This window comes from Rousettus aegyptiacus, unplaced genomic scaffold, assembly GCF_014176215.1.
Source record: "Rousettus aegyptiacus isolate mRouAeg1 unplaced genomic scaffold, mRouAeg1.p scaffold_m13_p_3, whole genome shotgun sequence".
Taxonomy (NCBI): domain Eukaryota; kingdom Metazoa; phylum Chordata; class Mammalia; order Chiroptera; family Pteropodidae; genus Rousettus; species Rousettus aegyptiacus.
In genome coordinates, this window is record NW_023416306.1 from 39,519,849 (window position 1) to 39,546,356 (window position 26,508).

At 33.4% G+C, this 26,508-nt stretch overlaps 1 protein-coding gene and 1 pseudogene across 9 annotated transcripts in view; one reads left to right on the forward strand and one right to left on the reverse strand.

Annotated features, from left to right (window-relative positions):
- The window catches only part of VPS13A (vacuolar protein sorting 13 homolog A), a 192,145-nt gene that overhangs the window by 135,881 nt on the left and 29,756 nt on the right, over positions 1–26,508 (reverse strand). For 8 of the 9 annotated variants that reach the window (XM_036218237.1, XM_036218236.1, XM_036218235.1 and 5 more), the window contains 15 exons: positions 26,202–26,261; positions 24,924–24,983; positions 24,626–24,706; positions 21,623–21,680; positions 19,401–19,528; positions 19,099–19,205; positions 17,468–17,639; positions 15,836–15,898; positions 15,213–15,345; positions 14,063–14,157; positions 13,629–13,771; positions 7,153–7,342; positions 6,955–7,069; positions 2,310–2,446; positions 607–739 (listed from right to left, as the gene is read on the reverse strand). In XM_036218237.1, the coding sequence (XP_036074130.1) occupies positions 607–739; positions 2,310–2,446; positions 6,955–7,069; positions 7,153–7,342; positions 13,629–13,771; positions 14,063–14,157; positions 15,213–15,345; positions 15,836–15,898; positions 17,468–17,639; positions 19,099–19,205; positions 19,401–19,528; positions 21,623–21,680; positions 24,626–24,706; positions 24,924–24,983; positions 26,202–26,261 (1,675 nt within the window). Of the gene's footprint in view, positions 1–606; positions 740–2,309; positions 2,447–6,954; positions 7,070–7,152; positions 7,343–13,628; positions 13,772–14,062; positions 14,158–15,212; positions 15,346–15,835; positions 15,899–17,467; positions 17,640–19,098; positions 19,206–19,400; positions 19,529–21,622; positions 21,681–24,625; positions 24,707–24,923; positions 24,984–26,201; positions 26,262–26,508 lie in introns of those variants that run through there. The other variant, XM_016157636.2, reaches the window with a different exon arrangement.
- On the forward strand, positions 23,362–23,477 carry LOC118600628 (annotated as a pseudogene).

Here is a 26,508-nt window from a genome sequence, read left to right on the forward strand (position 1 = left end):
CCTAAAAACTATATCTGACACAAAGACTCTTACACCAAAGTGAATGCGGTAAAGTATACCTAAAAATTGTGATCTTCCTCAGTCTCTGAATGGCTATTTACACCGGGGCTGTCAGAGTCCCTAGGTTGCCTCAGCCCTTGAACAGTCTTCTCTGGTTATCCCATTGTGTAGTATAAGTATATTAAAAGTGTAAAATTTTAATAAGTATATTAAAAACTTGGACGAGGTTGGAAAACATTGATTTATGTCAGGATTTCTCATTCTCAGCACTTGACATTTATACCAGATAAGTCTTTGTTGTGGGATCATGTTCCTCTATATTGTATGATGTTTAGTAGCATCCCTGACTTTCACCCACTAGATAGATACTAGCAGTGCCCCTACTGTCCTGCTGTGACAACCAAAAATTTCTCTAAACATTGACAATGCCTTTTGCAAAGTAAAATCACTCCTAGTTGAGCTACTACTCCTATCTCCTATGTACATCCTATTTAAAAACATAAAAGTTCTAACATATTTAAGATGAAAGTCTTTAGAGAAACTGTCAAAAACCAAATTAATCACTTCAGCAAAATGAACCATAAATAATGCACTGTGTATACTTACCAACTCTGCTGTAAAGTAGCTGTATGCTTGTAAGATGAATATCAAAGGAATCATAAGCTCTATGCATTATCTCTTCAAGTTTGGTCCCACCTTGTTTCATATCTGGTAATTCCGAACGAATTTTACTTGTCACCTGAAAGTTAATTGTAATAGTTTAGAGTACGTAAAATATTCCAAAATGAAAAAAACAAAAGTTTTTATTTTTCAGAATATAAAAAATTGACAGGCAAGAATAAACTCACAAGTTAACATATAAGGCTACTAGAAATGTTCTTATCCATGAAAGGTATAATAAGTGTGAGTAAGAAGCAAAGTTTTACACATTAACTGATATTTCCCCATTATTTAAATTAAAAGTGGGGAACCAAGTCAGTCCTGGAGAATAATGCATTTAAATTTTGTAAAAATTTCATAAGCCTTTTTATCGAAAACAAAAGAAAAATATAGCTTGTAAAACTATACATGCTACTTTTTTCATATAAACATCTGGAGATCGCTCCACAGTAGTATATTTTTTATTTATGTATATGTGTGTATATATATATATACACACATACATATACACATGTTATTTTTTAACATTTTCCCTATTTTATATAGCTCATGTGTACACAATCAAAATTGATTATCTTTCTTTGAAAGGTAATAAATTTAAAGCAAAAGGTTAAGCAAACTGTGTAAGATCACGAAAATAGACTGACATCCTTACTCTTGAACTTACGCTCTTTCCACTATGCCATACTGCCTTGAACCAATTGCATAACCAAATTAAAATGAGTAATTAGTTGTATAAAGGTTATAACTGTAAATACGGCAGGTGACTATATAATTAGCAATTAAAGAGTAAAAAAGTAGAATAAAGAAGGTCGATATCAAGAAAAGGTAAATAGCTGTTAGGTAGCAAGAAAGAGCATTCTAATATTATCTATTCCTCCTGGGTCTTTCAATTGTTATAGATATTCCTCTACTTTTAATGATGTAGAGCACTGCTGTTCAATAGAACTTTCTACAATTACGGAATAGTTCTCCATCTGTGCTGACTAATACAGGAATCACTTATGACAATAAGCACTTGAATGTGGCTATGTCACTAAGAAACTGACTTTTTATCTTATTTCATTTTAATCAACTTAATCAATCACGTGTGGCCAGTGTGTACCATAATGAACAGTGTATATCTACAAAAACACAAAAAAATGATTCTCTACTCAAAACTAAGAAAAATGTACATAATTGAATAAAAAGGTAAGTAAAAGACTACCATCTCTCAATTTAGGATTATTTAATAGGAAGATTAAAATGTCAATATCTAAAGTTATACGCATAGAAAATTTCAGAAGGCTGAAAATATATTTTATTACCTCCAGAACCCATTTTATATATATTTTTTAATTAATCAAATAATAACCTTAAATTGAAAAGGAAATAAACTCCTTCAGCATTATTCTCAAATTCTATATACATATATGATTCTTAGATTCGCCTCTGACATGCAAAGTTCAAATGTTCATTTTGCTTTTAGAAATGTAGGAAAACTATCTAATTAAATGAAACTTTTATTCATTAGAAAAAATATCTCAAATTCTAGTATTTACCATAAATCTAAAAACCAATATTCCAAATCAAACTGCCTTAAAAACTACATTTTAAACAAAGAAATACCCTAAATGCTATATTCTAAAACAAATATTAGTAGTATATACCTTTAAATGACCAAGATCCAAAAGAAGCAGATTTGATGTAGGGCTAAAAATTCCATCTTGTGGGATAATAACATATGAAGCCTTCAAATTAATCCTGAGATCAAGAACTCTCTGTGTTTCAATAATATACAATAGACCTGCAGAAAATTTAAACCTTCACAATGAATATTTTTCACAAATTACTCAAGAAATAGAGAATTTTAAATATATGAATTGGTAGCAGTTTTAAAATAATGTGAAATTAGTATTCATTTTTAAATGACCCTGAGCAAAACGTTTTCAATATAAAGTAAAAATATTTGTTAGTCAATGTGCGCATTCCTAATTAAATAGAACTGACTACGAAATTAGAATGATTCCTCAAATTTTTTTAGTTCATAAATTCAATTTGGGTAAAACTGAGGAGATAACATTTAAAATATTAAGTTGTATAACACATTTACTCAAAACTGCTATATTAGAACTGATGAACTTAATACAGCTACATGTACCATATTGAACAATGATACTTGATATTTATACTTCTGAAAAAAGGAAAAATTCTGGATTATTTAATCATCTTAAATGAAACCATATGTAAGCTATAAACGGCAACAAACAGGAGTTCCCCAATGCTTAGATATTTCATTCATTTCAGGTGTTTTATTCTAATAAATTTCATCTTCACTTGCACATGATTTGTGTATCAAATTATTTTTATGTTCTGAAGTCCAGCATTGGCTTTTAAATCTAAAATTATTATTAAAAAAAAGAAACCTACAAAAGAACTATGAGGAAAAGCTTTTAACATGAATTATGAGAAATTAAAAATGACAATAACAATCTAACATGCAAAATTCTGAATAGCTCGATTAAAGAAACCTAAGTGTAGTTGTTTAATGTGTATAATCTCATAATGCAATAGAGAACATGCGCAGTTTGAATTTCTGATCAAGGTAAGTAACCACTGTGCCTGCCTCCTCTCACGACCACCTCAAAATTCCAACTAAACTACAGAACAACCATCATCGAGAATCAACTGAAGTATAACTGAACAGAAGTCTTAAACTAAGGATATATAGAAGAAGCCACATCAAGATTGGTAGGATGGGCGGAAACCAAAAACAGGCTGGTCCAACACCCACGTGTGGCGATTAAAAATCAGGAGGGGTATCTTGACTTCAGAGGTCCCTCCTGATGAGTGAGGGGTCCCAGCCTCTTAACAGCCTCTCCAGTTTAGAATTCCTGTGCTGGGAAGAAAAATTTCTGATAGTGAAAACCAGCTGAGATTGTGGCTTAGTAAGAAAGAGGGAGGCTGACGCACCTGCCATTCATTTCTCCTGAAGGGCCTGCACATGGACTTACTCACTGATGTATTCACTTGCTCTGATCTCTACCATTGGAGCAGCTGCTCAAAAGGTGCCAAGTACATATGGGGAGGAACTGAATTATCTGGCTTTAGGGTGAGGGCTCCAGGAACAGCTTTCTCCCAAACAGTAGTGCTGGCAGAAGCCATTGTTTCTTTGTTGAGGCCTCCGTGCAGCCAGGGTGCACATACAGGTGGGTGGCATATCTGAGTCTCCATCGACTTAGCTAACAACATTTGCCCTGCCCTGGTAACTCTCTTAAGATCCTGCACAAACCAATTTGTGGGCCCACCCAAGCCAATTCCAGTGGCACTTCCATACATACAAATGACCTGTTTTGGCTCATACTATGGACTTTCCTAAAATCTCTCAAAGGTTCACAAACTCCAAACAAGCAGCATCTGGCCTCAGTTCACAGTCGAGCCTTTCCCAGGCACCTCTAAGCCTAGTATAAGTGCCAACCATCTGCAGACCGCTTTGTAGCTCATATCAAGTGGCCCCAGGAAGGGCACAGGCAGCAGCTGACCTTGGCCTACAACAGAGTCCCTCCCAAGTGATCCTAGAACCAACACACATGGTAGCCAGCTTCAGACCACACCAGACACCACCCTACCACCTCGCTAAATGACACACCCAAAGAGCACACTGGGCAAGCATTAGAGCCCTGATGAATTGAATCTTGCTCCACAGGTTCTGCCTTGTACAACAGCTCCGGCAGTCCTCACAACCAATCAGCTTGAGGGTCAGTCCCTCCCACTGACACAACGACAGCAACCAAGACTCAATTTTAATAGGAGGGCACGCACAACCCACACAAGGGACACATTTGGAGCACCTTGCTCTGGTGACCAGAGAGACTAAACCACTGGGCCCCACAGGACACTTACTACATAAGGCCACCCTGTCAAGACTGGGAGATGTAGCAATCTACCTAATAACATAGAAACAAAGCCGGGGAGGCAGCCAAAATGGTGAGACAAAGAAACATGTCCCAGATGAAAGAAGAAAACAAAGCTCTAGAAAAAGAACTAAACAAAATAGACAAGCAGTCTACCAGATGCAGAGTTCAAAACACTGGTTAAAAGAATGTCAATTAACTTAGAGGAAGAGTAGATGAACTCAGTGAGAACTTTAACAAAGAGATAGAAAACATAAACAGTCAGAAATGAAGAATATAATAACTGAAATGAAGAATATATTAAAGGAAATCAACAGATTAGATGAAGCAGAGGATCAAATCAGTGATTTGGAAGGTAGCAAAAAACATCCAATCGGAACAGCAAAAAGAAAAAGAAATCCAAAAAAATGAGAATGGATTAAGGGGCCTATAGGACAACATCAAGTGTACCAAAATTGGCATCGTAGAGGTACCCGAAGAAGAGAGACCAAGGAAACAAAAACCTATTTGAAGAATTAATGCCTAGAAAACTTTCCTAACCTGGCAAAGGAAATAGACATGTAAGTCCAGGAATCACAGTGTCCCAAACAAGATGAATCCAAAGAAGCCCACAACCAAGACATAGCATAATTAAAATGCCAAAGATTAAAGACAAAGAGAAACTTTCAAACTCAGCAAGAGAAAAGCAGTTAGTTGCCTACAAGGGAGATCCCATAAGACTGTCAGCTGATTTCTAAACAGAAACTTTGTAGGCCCAAAGGGATTGGCAGGAAATATTCAAAGTGATGAAAAGCAAGGACCTACGACCAAGATTACCAAGCAAAGCTATCATTTAGAATCAAAGGACAGATAAAGGACTTCTCAGACAAGATAAAGCTAAAAAGTTCATCACCTACAAAGCAATGTAACAAGAAATGTTAAAAGGATTTCTTTAAGAAGAGGGGAAAAAAGTGTTCAAAAATATGAATAATACAACAATAATTACATATCAATCAACAATTGCTTTAAATGTAAATAGATTAAATGTTCCCATCAAAAGACATGGGGTTGCTGAATAGATTTAAAAAAAAGAGACACATAGGTAGATGAGACTCAGTTCAGATCAAGAGACAAACACAGAATGAAAAGGGTGGAAAAAGATATTTCATGAAAATGAAAACAAAAAAAGCTGGGATACCAATACTTATACCAGACAAAATAGACTTTAAAATAAAGGTTGTAACAAGAGACAAAGAAGGATCCAGTAATCCCACTTCTGGATATTTGTCCAAAGAAAACTGAAACACTACTGCAAAGGGACATGTGAACCCATACGTTCATTGCAGCATTATTTACAACAGACAAGATATGGAGGCAACCTAAATGTCCATCAATGGATGAACAGATAAAGAAGGGGTGAGAAAAGAAGAGAGGAGGGGAGGGGAAGGGAGGGGAAGGGAGGGGAAGGAAGGGGAGGGAAGGGGAGGGAAGGGGAGGGGGAGAGGAGAGAGGAGAGGAGGGGAGGGGAGGGGAGAGAAAAAAAAACAGACATATTCAATGGAATATTACTCAATCATAAAAAAGAATGAAATCTTGCCATCTGCAACAACATGGATGAACTTAGAGCATACTGGAGTAAGTCAGACACAGAAAGACAAAGGCCATATGATTTCACTTATATGTGGAATCTCAACAACAAAATCAAACAAAAACTCATAGATACAGAGAACATCTTGATGGTTGCCAGACAGAGGGGAGTTGGGAGGATGGGTGAAAAAGGGGACGAGATTAAGAATGCAAATTGATAGTTACGGAATTGTAATGGGAATGTAAAGTATAGCATAAAAAATATAGTCGATAATATTGTAATAACTATATATGGTGACCGATGTTTACTAGATTTATTGGGGTGATCGTTTTGTAAATTATATAAATGTCACTATGTTGTTAACCTGAAACCAATATAATATTGGAGGTCAACTGTAATTAAAAATAAAAAAGTTATTTTAAAAAAGAGCTTGTGCAGTTTAACTGAACATTTTGTTCGGAATAGGCATAGATTAGGAAATGTCCCAACAGAGTTGAATTAGGTAAGGGCAGTGATTAAACTAAAAGAGGCCATTGCAAGAGGCCTTGTGATTTTATAAAAGAATTGAAAGGTCATTTTTTGTCATGAACATAATTCCAAAAATTCTAACAAAATTTTGTAATTAACTTGAATATAGTTAGTAGGTTTGACCTGAGTGTAAGAAACGACTGCTGTTATATCTGAATTTAAATATAAAAGTACCAGATAGCTTTGATTAACCTCAATCCAGTCTAGAAATATAAAGTATACTTTACTAAAATCAGTTTAAAATGACTAAAAATTTAGTATAGGCTTCAGTATTTAATTTACCAAAATTAATACTGGCATTTTTACCTGTTGCTGTCTTATCACGAAATTCTTCAAGTTTTGTCAATGTCACTGAAGTGAGCTGTGTTAGATTTACTTCTTTTGGGGGTCTGAAGAATTCCACTATACTATTCACTGTTCTCTGTTAAAATAAGTATCATAAAATTAGTCATGAAATCAAACCAAATTGAAATATATTAAAAAAGAAATTTAAAAAATGCTTACTGCATCATATATCATTTCTAAAGGTTCAGCTTCTATGATACACCTTTGAGCAACAGTTTCATCTAATGGATTTGTCTCGAATGTAATTTGGAAGAGTGATGTGCCATCGACCAATGATGACAGGAGGCGTGGTTTTGTGAAATTGTCTGGTAAGCCAGTAACATAAAATGAATCTATTCTGGTTTCAAATCTGCATGGAAAAAGATGCAACAAAAATCAGCAATTGATACAAGTGAACAGTATTTTTAAAATTGAAAATAAAAATGAAAAGAATTTCACTTTGCACTTCCTGCTACTCCATTACATTCTTATCAGAGAAAATATACAATTTGATCTGACTTGAAACAGATTAATTCACAAAGGACCTATTCATATGTTAATTTCTATATTAAAAAAAAAAAGCTATGAAAAAAAAAGCTATGAAGGTTTGGAGGTCTCTGGTTTCCCATAAAAAAAGCTTGGAAGTCACCACACCATACTAACTATAAGTAAAATGCTGAACAAACTGAAAAACCAATAACTCTTTTTAGATTTGTAAGAGAGGGCAGGACACAGAGTGAATCACTTCCCCCAAGCCTGCAGAGACGGACAGGTGAATACAAGAAGTTACAGCTTACTAGAGGAGAGACTCACAAAAAGAAATCACCATGAACACCAGTGCCGAGGTTGGAAAATGTGAACTGTACTTGAACTACTGGGGACTCAGCGTGCACAACTCAGAGAGTTAAAAACTCTCAGGAGACCCAGTCATAAGGAAGCCTCCACTGCACTTTGAGATATACCTTCAGGAATCTGACCAGAGTCCCACAGTAAATACTGAAGAAAAATCCCCTCATGCTTCTGGCAAGGGAAGGAGAAAGAAACCACTTAAATATATGCCAGAGTACTCTGTTCTTCTTAATAAGGCCTACCCTCTAGACAAACTAGTTAACCAGAGCCTAATCTGATGGGGTATTATCAAAGCCAAAATGACCTAGGGAAGGGAAATACCCAGTTCCAGTCAGGTCTGTCAAAACAATATGGAAAAAGGAAAATGCCTAATCCAGCCCACTTTAACCATCTATCCCATCCCAGGGGTAGGAAAAACAGAAATTCTGATTAAGGTCACACAGTCCAGAAGCACAGGCTCACTGAAAGACACAGAGCTAATCACAGAACTATATAACTTTCCCCTTCTACCACATCTTAAAACCAAATTACTGAAGACCTACTTACGAGTTTCTTTTACCCTATATGTTGTATCTGGCTATCAAAAGAAAAAATAGCAAGATAAAAAACACAATATGAAGTGACAGAAAAAGCATCAGAACTAGAAATGGCAAAGTGCTGAAATTACATAGCCAGGAATTCAAAACAACTACAATTGATTTGCTAAGGCTCTAATGATCAAAGTTGACAGCATGCAAGAACAGATGAACAGTATAAGCAGAGAGATAGAAATCCTAAGAAAAAAACAAAAATAAGTGCTAACGATAAAAAACACTATAACAAGAATGCCTGTGATGGGCTTAATAGGAGACTGAACAAGGCTAAGGAAATTAATCTCTGTGCTGAAAATTAGCAGAAACAAAAGATATGGAAAGCAGAGAATAAAGACTAAAAAAAGACTATCCAAGCACAGTGGGACAACTACAAAAGGTATACCTATGTATAATGAAAATACCAGAAAGAAAAAATATTTGAAATAATAATGACGAAGAATTTCCCAAAATAATGTCAGACACTAAACCACAGATCCAGGAAGCTCAGAGAACACCAAGCAGAATGCATGCCAAAACAACAACAACAACAACAACAACAACAACAACTATCTATGGCCAATATTCAAACCATAGATAATCAAATATAAAGAAAAAAATCCTGAAAGAAGCCAAAGGAAAAACACCTTACCTACAGAGAAGTAAAAATAAGAATTACATCTGTCTTCTCAAAAACCATACAAGCAAGGAAGAGTATAGTGAAAATTTTAAAGTGTCAGAGAAAACACTCCAACCCAGAATTCTGTAACCTGTGAAATTTTCCTTCAAAAGTTAAGGATAAATAAACACCTTCTCAGACAAACAAAAATTGGAGGAAATTGCTGCCACTTAGACCGCCTCTCAAAACAAATTAAATGAATTTCTTCAGAGAGAGGGGAAAAAATGTAAGAAACTTGGATCTACATAAAGGAAAAGAAGGAAAAAGTGACAATAAAATAAAAATTTTTATTTTTCTTAGTCTTCATTGATTTAAAATTTAGTGGGTTCAAAATAATAGTAACAATGTATTTGATTATATATGCTTCTGTATAAGTTTCATGTATTACACACATATATATAAGCATACATATAAGCTCTTGTATGCTAATATGTAAGTGAAATGAATAATAGCAATGATCAGAGGGATTAGATGAAGGAATTGGGATATTTCTGTTATCACAAGGTACTCTACCCATGAAGTGTTATATTGTTATCTGAAAGTGGACTTGGATCGGTTATAAATGTGTATTGAAAACTCTAAGGCAAGTGCTAGAAAAGCTTAAAAAACAAATCTATAACCGATATGACTAAAAGGAGAGAAAATGGAATCATATAAAATACTCAATTAAAACCACAAAAGGAAAAAAAAAGTCATGAAAGACAAAAACAGAAACAAAAGAGTAAAAAACAGAAAACAATAAGAATTATGGTAGATTTTAATGTACGGAGAGTGAAAAGGAAAACCAAAGACTGGGAAAAAATATTTGCAAAAGACACCTCTGATAAAGAACTATTATCCAAAATACACACAAACATACATTTTCTCCCCTTCTCTCACTCTTCCTCTTTTCCTCTCTCTTCTTCTCTTCCTCTCTCCCCCTCCCCCACTCAAAACTCAACAAGAGGAAAACAACGAATTTTAAAAATGGACCCAAGACCTTAACAGACATCTCACCAAAGAGACACAGATATATATTTGCATATGAAAAGATGCTTTACATCATATATCATCAGAGAAATACAAATTAAACAATAAAACACTAATGCACACCTATTCTTAGAATGGCCCAAATCTGGACTGCTGACCAACACCAAATAATAGCAAGGCTGTGGAGCAAAGGAAACTCTCATATATTGCTGGTGGTATGCAAAATAGGACAGCTACTTCAGAAGACAGTTCGCTGGTTCCTAGAAAAACTAAATATACTCCTACTATATGATCCAGCGATCATGCTCTTTGGTGTTTACCCAAAAGAGATGAAAATTTGTCTACACAAAAACCTGCACACTGCTGTTTACAGCAGCTTTCTTGATAATTACCAAAACTTAGAAGCAACCAAGATGTCTTTCAGTAGGTGAATGGATAAATAAGAGCTATATTCAGCCAATGGAATGTTTAATAAATGCTAAACCAAATGAGCTATCAAGCCATGAAAAAACATAGAGAAAGCTTAAATGTACATTACTAAGTTAAAGAAGCCAATCTGAGAAGGCTACAAACTGTATGATTCCAACTATATGATATTCTGGAAAAGACAAAACTATGGACACAGTAAAAAGATCACTGTTTTAGGGGGTGGAATAAATAGTCAGAACAGAGGATTTTTAAAGCAGCAAAAATACTCTGTGTGACACCATAAAAACAAACACATCTGTATATGTTTGTCCATAATCACAGAGTATACAACACCAATAGTGAAACTCAATGTAAACTAAGGACTTTGAGTAATTATGATTATATCAAAGTAGGTTCGCCCTTGGTGAAGAAAAAAAAAGTACTATCTGGTGAGTGAGATTGATAATAGGGAGGCTGTGCATGTGTATGGAGCAGGAGGTACATGGGAAATGTTTATACCACCCTCTTAACTTTGTTGTAAATCTAAAACTACTCTACAAAAATAAAGTCTTAAAATGAAGTATTATCATTCAAAATGGCAGAGTACGGTGCCCGAAGAATCTCTCTATCCACTGAAACAGTCATTAAACTAGTAACAACTGGCAGAATCAACTTTTTTTTGAAAGTCTGGGGTTCAGTCAAAAACTTACGACAACCAGTAAAGTGTTAAATGAAGGAAAAGACAACTTAATTTCAGAAAGAAAGCACTTTGGCATTTTTGTTTAAATGCCTACCACATCCCACCATTCCCCCGTGCAGCAGTGACTATGGGGGATGGTGGACCACACTCCTGGTCTGGCTTGCTGGAACCAGGAGACCAATACAAACTATTATGATCTGAATGTCTGAGTGCCTCAAAATTTCTTTGTTGAAATCCAAATGCCCAATTGTGATGGTGCTGGAGACTTCGAGAAATAATTAGGTCATGATGGCAGAGCACTTCATGAATGGGATTTGTGGCCTAGAGAGAGCCCTATATGTGGGAATAGAGTAAGAAGTCAGCAGATCTGAAAGAGGGCCTCGTTCAGAACCCAACAATGTTGGCATCTTGATCTTGGACTTTCCACCTTCAGAACTGTGAGGTATAAATTTCTGTTGTTTATAATACTAGTCTGCGGCATTTTATTATTGCAGCCTAACTAAGCTAAAATAGGAGCCTTGTTCTTAAAAGACTTTGGTCAGGTATTCTGACCTGATAATCCATCCCTAAGGAACCAGTGTAGAGAGTGAGAGCGAAATAACATCTGTGCAAAAATTTAAAGAAAAGCACTAACCATTGTTGCCTGGAGCAAAAGGCAGTGGATGGGGCAAGCACCAGACAGGCTCAACAACCCAGGAACAAGGAGGCTAATAAGGAAGTTTCTAGGGGGAATAAAGCCTCAGAAAGGCCAACACATATACTACGAAAGCCCTGTGCAACACACATGCTAGGGACCCAATGAATGCTCAGAAAGACCTGAAAGGGGCATAGGCTTGCTCCTCTAGCAGATCTGTGAGCTCCATGCAAGCAGGAGGTGAAGGCTAAGGCAGAGTTTTAGGTAGCCTGGCATACGTTGAAGAAGTCCCACAGCTCACGGCTAAGTGCAAAGACCGAGAGATTATTTCTCTTTGCTTTGTTTTGGCTCTAGGAATTTAAGAAAATCTCTGTCAGTTCACCAGCTAACCAGTGAAATATGGAATAGAGACTTTTCAGTGACCACGGAGGACAAAACACAGTCTTTTCAAAAATAGTTTGGAAAATCCACAGCGTTGTTTCACTAGGTCTCTTGTAACAAAGTATCACAAACTGAGTGGCTTAAAGCAAGAACTAATTCTCACAGGTTTGAAGGTCAGAATTCTGAAATCAAAGTATCAGCAGAATTGATTCCTTCTTGAGGTTCGGAGGGACAATATGTTCCATGCTTTTCTCTAAGAAACATATCAGTAACATATAAAGAACTCATAACTCAATAATAAAGATGATTTAATTTAAAAATGGGCAAAAGAAAGAGTCGATAAGCACATGAAAAGATGCTACATATCATTAGCAATCAAGGAGACGCAAATCAAAATTAGTGAGATTTCAGTTTACACTCATCAGAATCTTTGGGCTATAATCAAAAGCATAGATGAGTGTTGCCAAGGAAAGAGATAAGCTGGAAACCTATTACACTTCTGGTAGTAGGAATGTAAAATGGTACAACTGCTTTGGGAAGGTCTGGCAATTCCTTAAAACATTAAAAACAGAGTTACCACATGATACAACAATTCTACTCCTAGATATATACCTGAGATAACTTAAAACTTATTGACCACATAAAATATTGCCCATGAATATCCATAGCAGCACTATTCATAACAGCCCAAAAGTGGAAACAAAACAAATATCTATCATTTGATGAATGGACAAACTAAATGTGATATATCTATCTATACAATATTAAGCAATAAAAAAATTACATTCGGATTCATGCCATATCATGGATGAACCCTGAAAAATGTCATGCAAAGTGAAAGAAGCCAGATAGAAAAGGCCATATATTAAACGATTCCATGCATATGAAATCCCCAAGGCAGACAAATTCTTAGAAATGTAAAGTAAATTAGTTCTTGCCAGACGTTGGAGAGAGAAGAGGAATGAAAAGTGACTGCTAATGGGTACATGGTTTCTTTATTTGTGTGTAAAAATGTTCTGGAATTAGATAGTGGTAAGTGTTGCACAACCTGATAAATATACCAATGTAATAAGTATACAATGTAGTGTCATAAACATATTATACTTCAAATCAATGAATGTTTAATATGTAAATTATATCTCAATAAAGCTATTTTGAAAACAGAGGCAAAAAAATATTCCCAGATAAAAACGAAATTGTTAATGCTGTTACTTTTTGTACGATATGATTGCTGATATTTCTGTATTATCCTTTACAACCTTCTATGTTTCCTCGGCATGCAGTTTTCTATTGAACATATATTATTTTAATAATTATAAAATATATAGATTTCTGAAAAAAGCTAAGTTCCTAAAAATACAAAAGGATACATTAAGCCATAGCACTCCTTACAAAATACTGTAAAATTGTAATCTAACTTCAATTTCACAGTGAAACTTTTTTCTTATAAAATAAATTAATACTTACTTAATTGCTTGCGCTCCTGGTCTTTGAACAATGCAAGTGCTAAATTCTTCTACTACAATATCTAACAGCTCAGGTTTTTGTCGTTTTTCTCTTAGAACAATAGACATACTTTTCAAGTGAACATAAAACTTCATGGCTTCAAACTAGATTATAGTCAGAGAAATAAAATTAAAAATATATACATATTCATAGAGCTTATTCTTTCAAAACACCAGAAAATAGTTTAAAAACAACCCTTTATATATTAAAGAATAACAAAATAACACTAAGAAATAGGGGAAAATATTTTTCCCTACCTTGAAAATTAAAGTAAATAGAATGTTTACAGACCCAGAAAAAGATTACAGAACAAGTCAGTAACACATTTCTGAAAGAATTAAAAACAGGCATCTCTATCATTAAACTCTGAGGTGTAAGGCAAGAAAACCTCTTACTGTTTTTGGCAAGGTTGGATCAACTGCTGTTTCACTGTAGCCAATTGCTTCATAGAGTAAAGTTTTTTCTTCAGGTGTCAACATTTCTTCAAGACCTACAAATCATGAAAGAAGTGTTTTGTGTTTTTAACTACTTACAAGATGTAACTAACCCATAATTTAGCTGCCTTTAATAAATTAAATGCAAATTTCACTTTTTATAATACTTTTAAGAAATTATAATCACAGAACGTTAGAGTGGCATTGGCAATTTTAAGAGTAGTCTCAACAAATATAAATTGCTAAATATATATTTTTAGTAACTAAATTTCTAAATATTTGTATTAAGCAAGAGCTTACAAGATGGCAAACTGTATTTAAGACACTTAATGGCACTCTGCTAGGCAACAAAGCACCCAAAGTATATAGCATTAATATAATCAACAGTCCCCAACATTTTTGGCACCAAGGACTGGTGCTCCTATGAGAATCTAATGCCTGATGATCAGATGGGGAGCTGAAGTGGTCATGCTAGCACTGGGGAGTGGCCGCAAACAAAGATGAAGCTTCGCTTGCTCACCTGCTGCTCACCTCTTGCTGTAGGGCCTGGTTCCTAAAAGGCCACAAACCAGTAATGGCCTGTGGCCCGGGGACTGGAGACCCCTGAATATAATAATTTCCCATTTTACAAATTTTCAAATTGAGGTTCAAAGAATTTAAATAATTTACCAGGGCCACAGTGCTAATAAGTGATAGATCCAGGATGTAAACCTAAGCCTCTAAGACTTCAAAGCTATAATCTTAAGCATCTGCTTAGGAAACAAAAATCTTTCCAAAAAGCAATTTCGACAAAAATTTACATGGTTTATACACTTTCAGAACTTAAATTTATCTACTACTGTGCTATATGCATTTCCTAAATCCTCTGGACATAAAATTATTTTGTAAACACTAGTAACATAAAAATATTTGTTTAATTTTTATTTGACATATATTTACAATGTGTTAATAGTAATTCTATTGATAAGGATAAATTATGCATCATACACATACATACTTACAACGTCTATTTAATGAGAGAGAATTCTCTGCAAAACTTAATTTTCACACAGACGATTACACTATCATAACCTGATGATTGACTGCACTACTATAAAAAAAATGGACATACTTCCGGGTTTCAGGTCTGGCTGCTGTACTTTAGTATCTGATTCTGACCAGGTCCACAACCAGCTAAACCATCCTTTTTTATCCTCTGAATAGTTTGTTCCTTCTCTATGAATCCTGTATCCAGCTTTCTTTACCTAAAATGAATAAATTTTCAAATAAATGGCAAATTATTCCTTATTTAACAATCTAAAGAAATAGAATCCTGATACTTCCAAAATTTGCCTACTTGAATGAATAAATGTAATCAATCCACAAACTGATGACAGAACACAATAACCTCAACACTAACCAAAAAAAAAAAAAAAGAATTTAGGATTACCAGGTAGTTAGCCCCACTGTCTTACAAGGAATGGTAATTGGAAAAAAAAAAAATTGGCTTTTCATCTTCACATGAACTCTGAGTCTCTGATAAACCCAATTACTCAGAAAGAATATTCTTCCCATAGAACCTGTATGATTTAAGCAGATGTGGCAAAACATGAAATCGCATTTTCTTATAACACAAAGAAGCAAATGTGAACCCCTTTTAGGAAACTATATATTACAGCACAATACTAATAATAGCACCTATCAGATCTATATGGAATTTAGATTTATTTTTACTAAAAGATAATCTGGAATTACCTCAACTTCTGCCTGTTGTCTCACTATAGTTATATTAAATACATCCAGGGTTTTTTCCAACTCCTAAAAATATAAAGGAAAATATGTTTATATAAATAAGTTTGGTATATAATCTATGAAACTGATGCACTAAAGATATAACAGAAAGCAGAAAAAAATCATACATCAACATAACATTCCTATTAAATTCTGAGAAGCAATGCTTATATATATGTCAGGCTTAGAAATAGTGATAAAGTAATTTTTTTGAACAAAGAAATCAGACATGTCATGAACATAAGTGTAACAACTCTACAAGACTTACAGATGCATACTAAAAAACACTATACATGCACTGTTTAAAATGACTTTGGGTTTTAACTACAGCTAAGGTTAAATACATTAGTGGTACTTTCAACTAAAAATAGAATAAGTCCTTCATATTATGTGTAAATTCATATGTCATCATTAAGATAATCCAGGTAGGTATAGATACACTTAAAATTTGTTTTTAAATCTTACATTTTCCAAAGTTGTTATGGCTTTTGAAATAAACTGAGATAAGCTAAATTTTTCATTACATCTCTCTACATTGTCCATGATTATTTTGAAAGTTTCATGCTCAAACAGCTTTTTCCCCAAAAGAGAAGCAACCATGGACTACGATTATCTAGAAAACAACTAAAGTCAGGGTTCTACTATCCAGCAGACTTGGAAGATTCAGGTTAAGATCCAAAGCTAAGTATGGAAATCTGCAACTACCCCAAAAGGCCTCTAAAAACTTAAACATTTCTGATAGCCTAGGTCTTCAGAAAGTCTCCTAGCTTAAAAATAAAATAAAAATCTTTAGATAGTTCATATCTGGAAATTGGTCTGGATTCAGAATGGTTACATTAATTTCAAGAAGCTAACTCTCGTCTGACTCTCTAAGCTGTACTTTATTGATCTGTAAAATAGTCCCTTCTAGAATGTACCATCATAATGCTAAAAGACAAGATGACTAATACTTAGAGAACTCTTAAGATAGGTAATTAAATGTTAAGTTGCTGGTAAAGACTATAAATACCACAGGAACTAAGAAAAAAAGAGCTCTATCTGAGCAGATAATTCAGGGAAGTTCATACAAGAGATGGGTCATAAGCAGAACTTGAAGGATGAGTAAAACTGGGATAGGCAGAGAGATGAGGAAAGGCACATGGAATACATGAGCACAGATGTGGCTATAAGTGTAGGCATAATATGTACGGGAAATTTTTTTTTTTTTTGATTAATGCAGTCAGATGGTAACATGGGGAACTGCTGCGGTGACTTAATGTAAGGATTTCAAACTGACACAAAGAATACTGGAATCAATTAGGCAAATATTGTTTAGGTATATGAAGTTAAAAATGTCTTACTACTGTCAGGCTTCAAATTACTATTTGCATGAACTGAAATCTCTCCAGAGAACAATCTCGAATTCCAAAAACTCCCAGGAGAATAACACCAGAGCTTATATCATTAAGCTGAAGTTAAGAATAGGAGTATAAAAAAAATCTAAGTAAATGAGACAGAGAATGGTCATCAAAATTAGAATAATTAGGACGTTAGTCACTATAGACTGAAAGGTTAGGTAGTACAAAATACTAAGCATTTTTTCTTTTTAATGCTAACCTCCAAAGAGTTGAGAAGTTCATCAGATGGCTTCTTATTTGTTAGCTTTTTTTTATACAGTTCTTTGTATTGCTTCATTTTTTGCCTATGTTTTCTAATATGCTTCCATGACCACATCCGTAAGCGGGGGCAAACATTTACTTCAAGAATACCATTTATAGCATAAGCCCACCTAGTTAAAAAACAAAAACAAAAACCCTACACTTAACATGCTCGAACCAATGATATAAAATATAATTTATATTACTTCTACTCTAACAACATACATATCTGTAATAAAGACTATGAAAATGGTATATTATCCAAGCACTTGCTTTTTTCCAACCATGTTTGTCTTCATAATAAATATTATCTCTTTCCTAAGTGAAAGTGGGTAAAATCACTGAATTTTATTACAACAAATATAGCTCTACAGAAAAAAAAACATTACATTATTAATTGGCAAATAGCACATTAGTCCCCTGAAGAGTAATTAAAAAGTTGACTGAAAGAGTACTTACAACTTCTAGAAATTAGGCAAGAGCTTAATAACTGGAATAGCAAGACTTCTGAATTTCAAAAAGGAATAGTACTTTATAGACTCCAATAACCATTTCAGGTTTAATAATATAGGTTTAATGTGTCTGATACAGATATATAAAAAATTTTAAAGACACTGATAGACAATTAACTGGGACAAAGTTTAATTCCAAAAATGAAAAAGTATTCTAGTATCTCCAATTGTAAATTCCATTAGAAAACATTCCTTAATTTTATTAGCATAATAAGCAATAGCAGCTACATAAATTTCTAATCACAAATCAAACTATAGTTTGTATCGGCCCTTAAACAGAGTATCTTAAATTATTTTTTTTAAAAATCAAGAAGTTAACTTTTATGCTATATATTTTTAAATCTTAAAAAATAATAAATCAAGCAATTCCACTTCTGGGTATTTATCTGAAAAAAAAAAAAAAAGATGAAAACACTAAATCGAAAAAAATATACACACCCTCCTGTTCACTGCCATATTATCTACAATGGCCAAGACATGGAAACAACCAAAGTCCCCATCAACAAAAGAATAAAGAAAATGTGAATACACACACCACACATACACACAGCAATACTATTCAGCCATAAAAAAAAAAAAAAAATCTTGCCATTTGTGACAACATGAATGGACCTTGAGAGCATTATGGTAAGTAAATTAAGTTAGACAGAGAATGAAAAATACTGTATGACCTCATATATGGGATCTAAAACAAAACAACAAAAAAATAAAAATTGAGCTCACCGACACAGAGAAGAGATTAATGGTGGCCAGTGGCAGAAGGTAGGGATGGGCAAAATGGGTGAATGCTAGAAACTTTCATTTATAAAATAAATAAGTCCTGGGGATTATAATATATAACACTGTGACTAGAGTTTATAATACTGTATTACATACTTGAAAGTTGCTAAGACAGTAGATCTTAAAAGCTCTTATCACAAGAAAAAAAAGTAGCTACTTATGGTGATGGATATTAACTAGATTTTTTGTGATTATCATTTTGCAACATATACAAATATCAAATCATAATGTACATTTGAGACTAATACAATGTTGTATGTCAATTACACTTCAATTTTTAAAATTTAAGACATTTTACCATTCTCTGGCATGGTAGTGAAGAGGTACATTAGGTTTGAATTTCCTATATGGAAGATTTTGCGTCATCATATCAACTGATTCAAGAAGCTCCACTGCACTGAAATACTAAAAAATGAAAAAAATTAAAGTCCTTAAATGTTTCAGATTTTCTCTAATTGTTGAGAAAAAAGTTAAATTATTGACTTTTAAAAAGAAAATTTTCCATGTAACATTAAAAATTTCTGAAAAACATTTAAAATCTTAGTTTTGTTTTTGTTAAACTATAACTCACAATTCAAAATGCCATTTTAAAAAAATCACCTGTGGTTTATTAAATTCAATTGCTATGTCATGTAATTCAACAACCAGGTTTATCTTGGGGGCAGAAAAGTCAAAATCAGATCGGCGATTCATCTCAAGTTTGGCATTAGCAGATATAGGGCGAAATACTGGAAAACAACACAAATTTTTAAAAATTAAACTGAATTATATTTCTAAAGTCTCAAATACTAAAAGGATCAAGTCGAAAATAATGATTTTCATTTCATATATATTTTTTTTCATATATTTACTGTCTACAGTTCCTAGATTTCCACACTGCTATGATTTGGTTAGATGAACTGTCACTTCATTAGAGAAGGTTCTTTTATCTTTTTTCTACCTATAATTTGTATTGTCTTCTGAAAGTATAATAAAGGTTAAGTAACCTTCCCCTGAAGACCACTATAACCCTTAAAAGCAGGGACACTCACCGAAACACAAAATAGTCCAATAAAATAGTTTTAACAACATTAATTTTTACAAATAAATGTACATTAGAAATGCTAAGGAGAAAAGATTACCAATGACTTCCATTATATAATTATAATTTCGGATAAGTTTCTCTGTATCCATGTCTCCCTTTTAATTTGTAAAAGGAAGAAAGAAAATGAGTGAGAATTTTCTCAGGATAACCTTCTTGGCTCATCTCATAATCTAAGACAGGTATCTCTCAACCCTTTCTATTGAGTGCCAAAAAGAATAAAAATAATGTGGACAGAGATCAGTAATAGCAAAATCTAGATAGAGATCAAACATTAAATTATAAGTTCAATTATACACAAAGGTAATATATCTCTTTTGTTTCAATCATTAAGGGCTAGCACTTAATTTTTTTTTACACGTGAAGCATCCAAAAATACTTTTAATCTGAATGAAACAAGAAGATAAGTCACCAACAGGAGACAGGTTAAATTCATTATGGTGTATCTATCCATACAATAAAATACTACACAGGTAAAAATGAGAAAAATTTATGTACATAAATAGAAGGATATAGTAAGTTTAAAAAGTATATGTATAAATGACATCAGTATTTGAAAAAGGAAATTATTCTTCTCCCCTAGCTTTAAGTCGCATGCTACATAAGACTACATCACCCATTGTACCCTTCCTAGTTGCAATTATCTATCCATCCCTGGGCTTTACACCCTCTCCTACGTCTCTCAGACTTTAGCTCCTAGCAACTCTAATTTCTAAGACATTTCAAAACACAAATGATCTTTCCCAAACCACAGCCTCTCAGTTCCTTAAACTCCCGCACCTTTACCTCATCAACTAGACCTTACCATAAAATATCCTTGACCTCTCCATAAAATTGGTCTCAAGCATCCAACTCTCTTACCACCATGACTTATCTCTCTAGTATTCGTATACCAAAACTGCAAATCCTGTGGGACCTACCATTCATTGAGACTATCTCTACCTTTTCTCTGTCCTTCACCTCTGCTTCATGTTCTCAGTTCCCTCCCTACCTGTTGAAATTCCCTGATCAGTTATTTCCATCATTCCTTGGCATTCACCCTTAACTCCTCTGCTCTCTCACTTAGGTGGTACTTACTAGGCAAAACCCTAATTCTGGATAAAGCTGCTTCTTTATTTACTCTACACCTGAACCTGCTTCTTTATTTACTCTACACCTGAACCTGAAAAAACATAAAACCACAGATTGGTCTCACTGTAAAGTCATAAATCCCAAGTAGGTCGTTAATGTTGCTGAACAACCACAAACCATTCCTTTAAACTACGGAAAGGTCAAATCCGCTTCTTTTCTCTGTATATTTTAGTAACTCACTTCTGATTATTAAAGTACTAAATGTTCATTTCAGAAAATTTAAAACCAGAAAAAAAGGATAAAGAAAAATTGTAAATATACATTTTTAAAATAATAAGATCACACTAAGACTGCAACAGCTAGACTTATTAAGTTGTAGCTGCCATGTCAAAATGTCTTTAAAAACTATCATAATTGTTACTGAGGAGCCCTTAGAGACCTCATAACTTATTACAACTTTTCTTATGGGACATTTTTCTTTTCTAGCATTGAAATACAGGCAAAAGCTCCCTAATGAATGACAAAAAAAAGTTTTGCTTTTACATATATGTAAATTAATTTAATTATATGAGAAAATTTACATTAAATACCACAGTGGGATCAACAACATTCATATAATATTTATGCTGCTTACTTTAATTCCAATTTTTATTTTATAAAATTTACTCACCAAACTCATAACCTTCTGGAACAATATTTTGATCAACAATACCTCTCTTCAAGTAGTCCTATTAAAAGACAAACTGCTTTTATTTATATTATTTCCAATATACCTACATCTGACAAAATCCTATTATATTCAAAAGAAAAAGGTTTAGAAGCAATTTAAAAAACAGGTTAATTCAAACTTAGGAGGGCTTATTTATATAAAAAATATTACAGTAGTTACACAATATCTCATTATACTACTATTCTAAAAGAATACTTTAAGCATTAAGATACATATGTATATATCAATGTGTTTACATACAGGCACATATACAAAACTTGAAAAAATTCAATGTCCATTTATGATTAAAACTCTCTATACCAAAACGGGTATAAAGGGAATGTACCGCGACATAGTAAAGGCCATATATGACAAACCCACAACTAACATTATACTCAACGGTGAAAAGCTGAAAGCTTGTTCTCTGAGGTGAGGAATAAGACAAGTATGCCCACTCTCACTAGTTTTATTCAACATAACACTGGAAGTCCTAGCTAGAACAATTAGATGAAGAAAAAAAAATTAAAGAAAAAGGAAGAAAAGCCATCCTAATTGGAGAGAAGTAAAACTGTCACTATTTACAGATGACATAACACAGTCATGTCAGCTTTTAGAAGTGTTAAAACAAACTGTTAGAACAAATAAATTCAGTAAAGTTGCAGGATACAAAATCAATATACAGAAATCTATTACATTTTCTATACGCTAATAACTACCAGAAATAGAAATTAAGAAAACAATCCCATTTATAGGTACATCAAAAACAATAAAATACCTAGGAATAAATTTAACCAAGGAGGTGAAAGATCTGTATACTTAAAACTATAAGACACTAATGAAAGAAACTAAAGACACAAAGAAGTGGAAAGATATTACATATTCATAGATTGAAAGAATTAGTATTGTTAAAATATCCATACTACCAAAAGCAATGTACAAATTCACTGTATTCCCCAACTAATTTCCAATGGCATTTTTCACAGAACAAGAACAAACAATCCTAAAATTTGTATGAAATCACAAAAGACCTTAAGTAGCCAAAGCAATCTTGAGAAAGAAGAACAAAGCTAGAGGGATCACACTACCTAATTTCAAACTCTATTACCAGTCTATAGTAATCAAAACACTATGGTACTAGAATAAAAACAGACACATAGATCAGTAGAACATCACAGAGAACCCAGAAATAAGCCCATGCACATACAGTCAATCAATTTATGACAAAGGAGCCAAGAATATACAATGGAGAAAGGACAATCTCTTCAATAAATGGTTTGGGGAAAACTGGACCAATGTATACAAAAAAATGAAACTGAACCACTATCTTATACCATAAACAAAAATTAACTCAAAAAAAATTAAAGATTTGAATGGAAGAACTGAACCCATGAAACTCCTAGAAGAAAACATACATGTTAAGCTCTGTGACATTAGTCTTGGTGATGTATTTTTGGATCTGACAACAAAAATGAAGCCAACAAAAGCAAAAAAGTGAGACTACATCAAACTAAAAAGTTTCTACATAGCAAAGGAAGCCGTCAATAAAATAAAAAGGCAACCTAGTGAATGGGAGAAAATATTTGCTATTCACAATATCTGAAAAGAAATTAATATCCAAAACACACACACAAAAAAAACCCTCATAAAATTAATAGCAAAAAAATCTGATTAAAAAATGGACAGAGAATCTTAACATTTTCCCCTATGGCCATGTCACCCTGAACACACCCGATCCCATCTGATCTCAGAAGCTAAGCAGGGTTGGGCCTGCTTAGTACTTGGATGGGAGACCACCTAAGACCAGGTGCTACAGCCTTAAAAAAAAACAAAAACAAAAAACATTTTCCCAAAGAAGACATACAGATGGTCAGCAGGTGTTTAAAAAAAATGCTCAATATCACTAACCATCAGGGAAATGCAAATCAAAACCACAATTAGATATCACCTAATGTGTGTTAGAATGACTATTTTCAAAAAGATAATAACAAGTATTGAAAAGGATACAAAGAAAAGGGAAGCCTTGTATACTGTTGGCGGGAACGTAAACTTGGTACCACCAAGATGGAAGGCAATATGAAGGTTCCTCAAAAAATTAAAAATAGAACTACCATATAACCAGCAATTCCAGATCTGGTTACTTATCCAAAGACAACAAAAACATTCACTCAAAAACATATGTGCGCCCCCCTGTTCACTGCAGCATTATTTACAATAGCCGAGATATAGAAAGAACTTAAATGTCTACCAACAGATGTATGGATATAAAAGTGTGACATAAATGCAATGGAATTATCATTCAGCCATAAAAAGGAAATCTTGCCATTTAAGACAACATGGATAGAATCTGAGGGCAGTACACTGAGTGAAATAAGTCACAGAAAAAGACAAATATTGTTTATTCTCACTTATATTTCTAATCTAAAACTTAAAAAAAAAACTCATAAATACAGAGAAGAAATTGGTGGTTGCTAGAGGGTGGGTGGTGGCAAAATGGGTAATGGGAGTCAGGATGTACAGCCTTTTAGTTAGAAAATAAATAAGTCATGGCTATTTAACATATAGTTTAGTGACTATAGTTAGTAATACTGTATTGCATATTTGAAAGTTGCTATGGGAATAAATCTTAATTAAAAGTTCTGATCTCATGAAAAAATTTTGTAACTATGACAGATGCTAACCAGAATAATTGTGATCATTTTGCAATAAATACAATATATATAAATTATTAAATTGCACACCTGAATCTAATATAATGTATGTCAATTATAAAAAGGGGTGTGTGTGTTTATACATGTTTGTATAAAGACATATATCTTCACCATTTCTGTAAATTCTGCTAATAGATTTTACATTAAAAAAGACCACTGATTTAGATAAATGACAATGAATAAAACTTTATGTGAGATAGGATAGTAATAAATGCATACATATAAAAAATGCAGACATATAAAAAAATTTACTTACCAATGAGTCATCATAATTATTAAGGTAAAACAGCTGAGACTTCACATTCCAATAGGCAAAAAGGTTATCCAATCGGATTAACTGGAAACAAATAGTTTATTATAAATAAAGTTTATTATATATCTTGTTTTTTCTGAAGGATCTTTAACATGCTATTTTCAGAAATCTCAAATAATTGAGTCATAGAGTTAAGAGAGTAGACACAATTCACATAAATCCATATTACATATTACCACTTGCCTTTCTAGAAGTCTCTTTTATCAAGTCTGTGGGTTGACAAAATATTTGTTTATTTTACCTTACGAAATAGTTTATCAGCTTCATCATGTAAACATGGAACCCAGTTTTGATCAGTTGTCTGAGAAGGAAAAAAGGCAGTAAAAATGTTATTTACATGTGAAATGGCAGAGTAATAAATCATCTCTATCTGTCCTAGACCAATTTCCCTTGAAAAAAGTCCTTAAAAACATAACATTGAAAGAATATTAACTGACCACAAGAAAGTCTCTGCTTCCAGGAAGCTCACTGTTGGTTGAAAAAGCAAACAAGTATATAACCAATTATAAACAGGGAAATGCCTCTAAAGAGGTTTAAGATCCAGCACTCTGGGAGAACTCAGTAGTGTGATGGAGAAAGTGATGTCTAACCTAATATATATTAATAGAAATTACTGATTCTAAGGGCAGTAGGGAATATGATTCAGACTAGGAAGATACGCCAATACACAACGGGTTCAGGCAACTGAAGTAGCCCAGTATGGTCAGAGAACATAATGCAAAACAAACAAAAAAAGAAAAGCAGAAATGTTAACCTGGGGCCAGATGACAAAAGCATTATAAACTATTTTAAAATAAAACTGTGGACTTTATTTTAAGAGCAATAAAAAGTCACTAAAGGTGAATCTTATTTTTAAAAAATAGTTTTTATTTTTTGCAAAGAACTAAATGGATTAGAACAGTGATTGTCAAACTTTAGCATGCAACAGGGTCACATAGAGGGCTTTTTAAAACATGGCTTGCTGGGCCTCAACCTGCGTTCCTAGTTAAATAAGTCCGGGCTGGGGGACAAGTTTCCAAGGACCGCCAAAGGTGATAGTCAGGACCTCTGCTGTCACAGGTACCAAAGACCTTCACAATGCCAAACCTAATGGCTAATTCTCCATTCTTATCTTTCTACCTAATAACAGCATTTCAGTTTACCCCACTGAATAACTTATCATTTGGCTTATTTTTATTTTGCTTGTAATGGATCCATGTTTTAAAAAAGGAGTCATAGACAAAATCCCAATGAACGGCAATTACTTTTATTTTGTACTTGCTCATTTAAAACTCAGAAATGGATTATTTTAAGTGAAAAAAGTATCAAATATCATAATCAGCAAATAATAAGCCCTCATATTTTAAACTGAATCTGATTATCAACCATTTTTTGAAATGTGAAACTACCTGTTCTCAATTCCAATTCAGTCTGTACACATTCTATATAGACACCTATTCTGACATAGACATAAATAGTAATTAGAAGTTTGATGAACTATACTGCACAATATGGTTAAATTTCTTTTTAAACAAAGTACCTGCATGCTGAGATTTTGAAGGGAAATACCAAATGACAGTGGGTTTCCTCGATTTGTGATCTAAAGAGGAAAAACAGTAAATTTTACTCAGATTTTTAATAATTAGACAAAATTCACATTATAGAAAAAGTTCACTTTCTGGGAAGTATACAATTTGAAACATTCGAAAACATTTTAGTATTTTCCAGGACAATTTTTCTTCCTATATTTTTCCTAATACAATACTAATTAAAATATTAAGTATCAATGTATTAGGATGTACAGTATCTGCATGTTTTTCAGTTTACAAAAAAAAGTTTAAAATGAC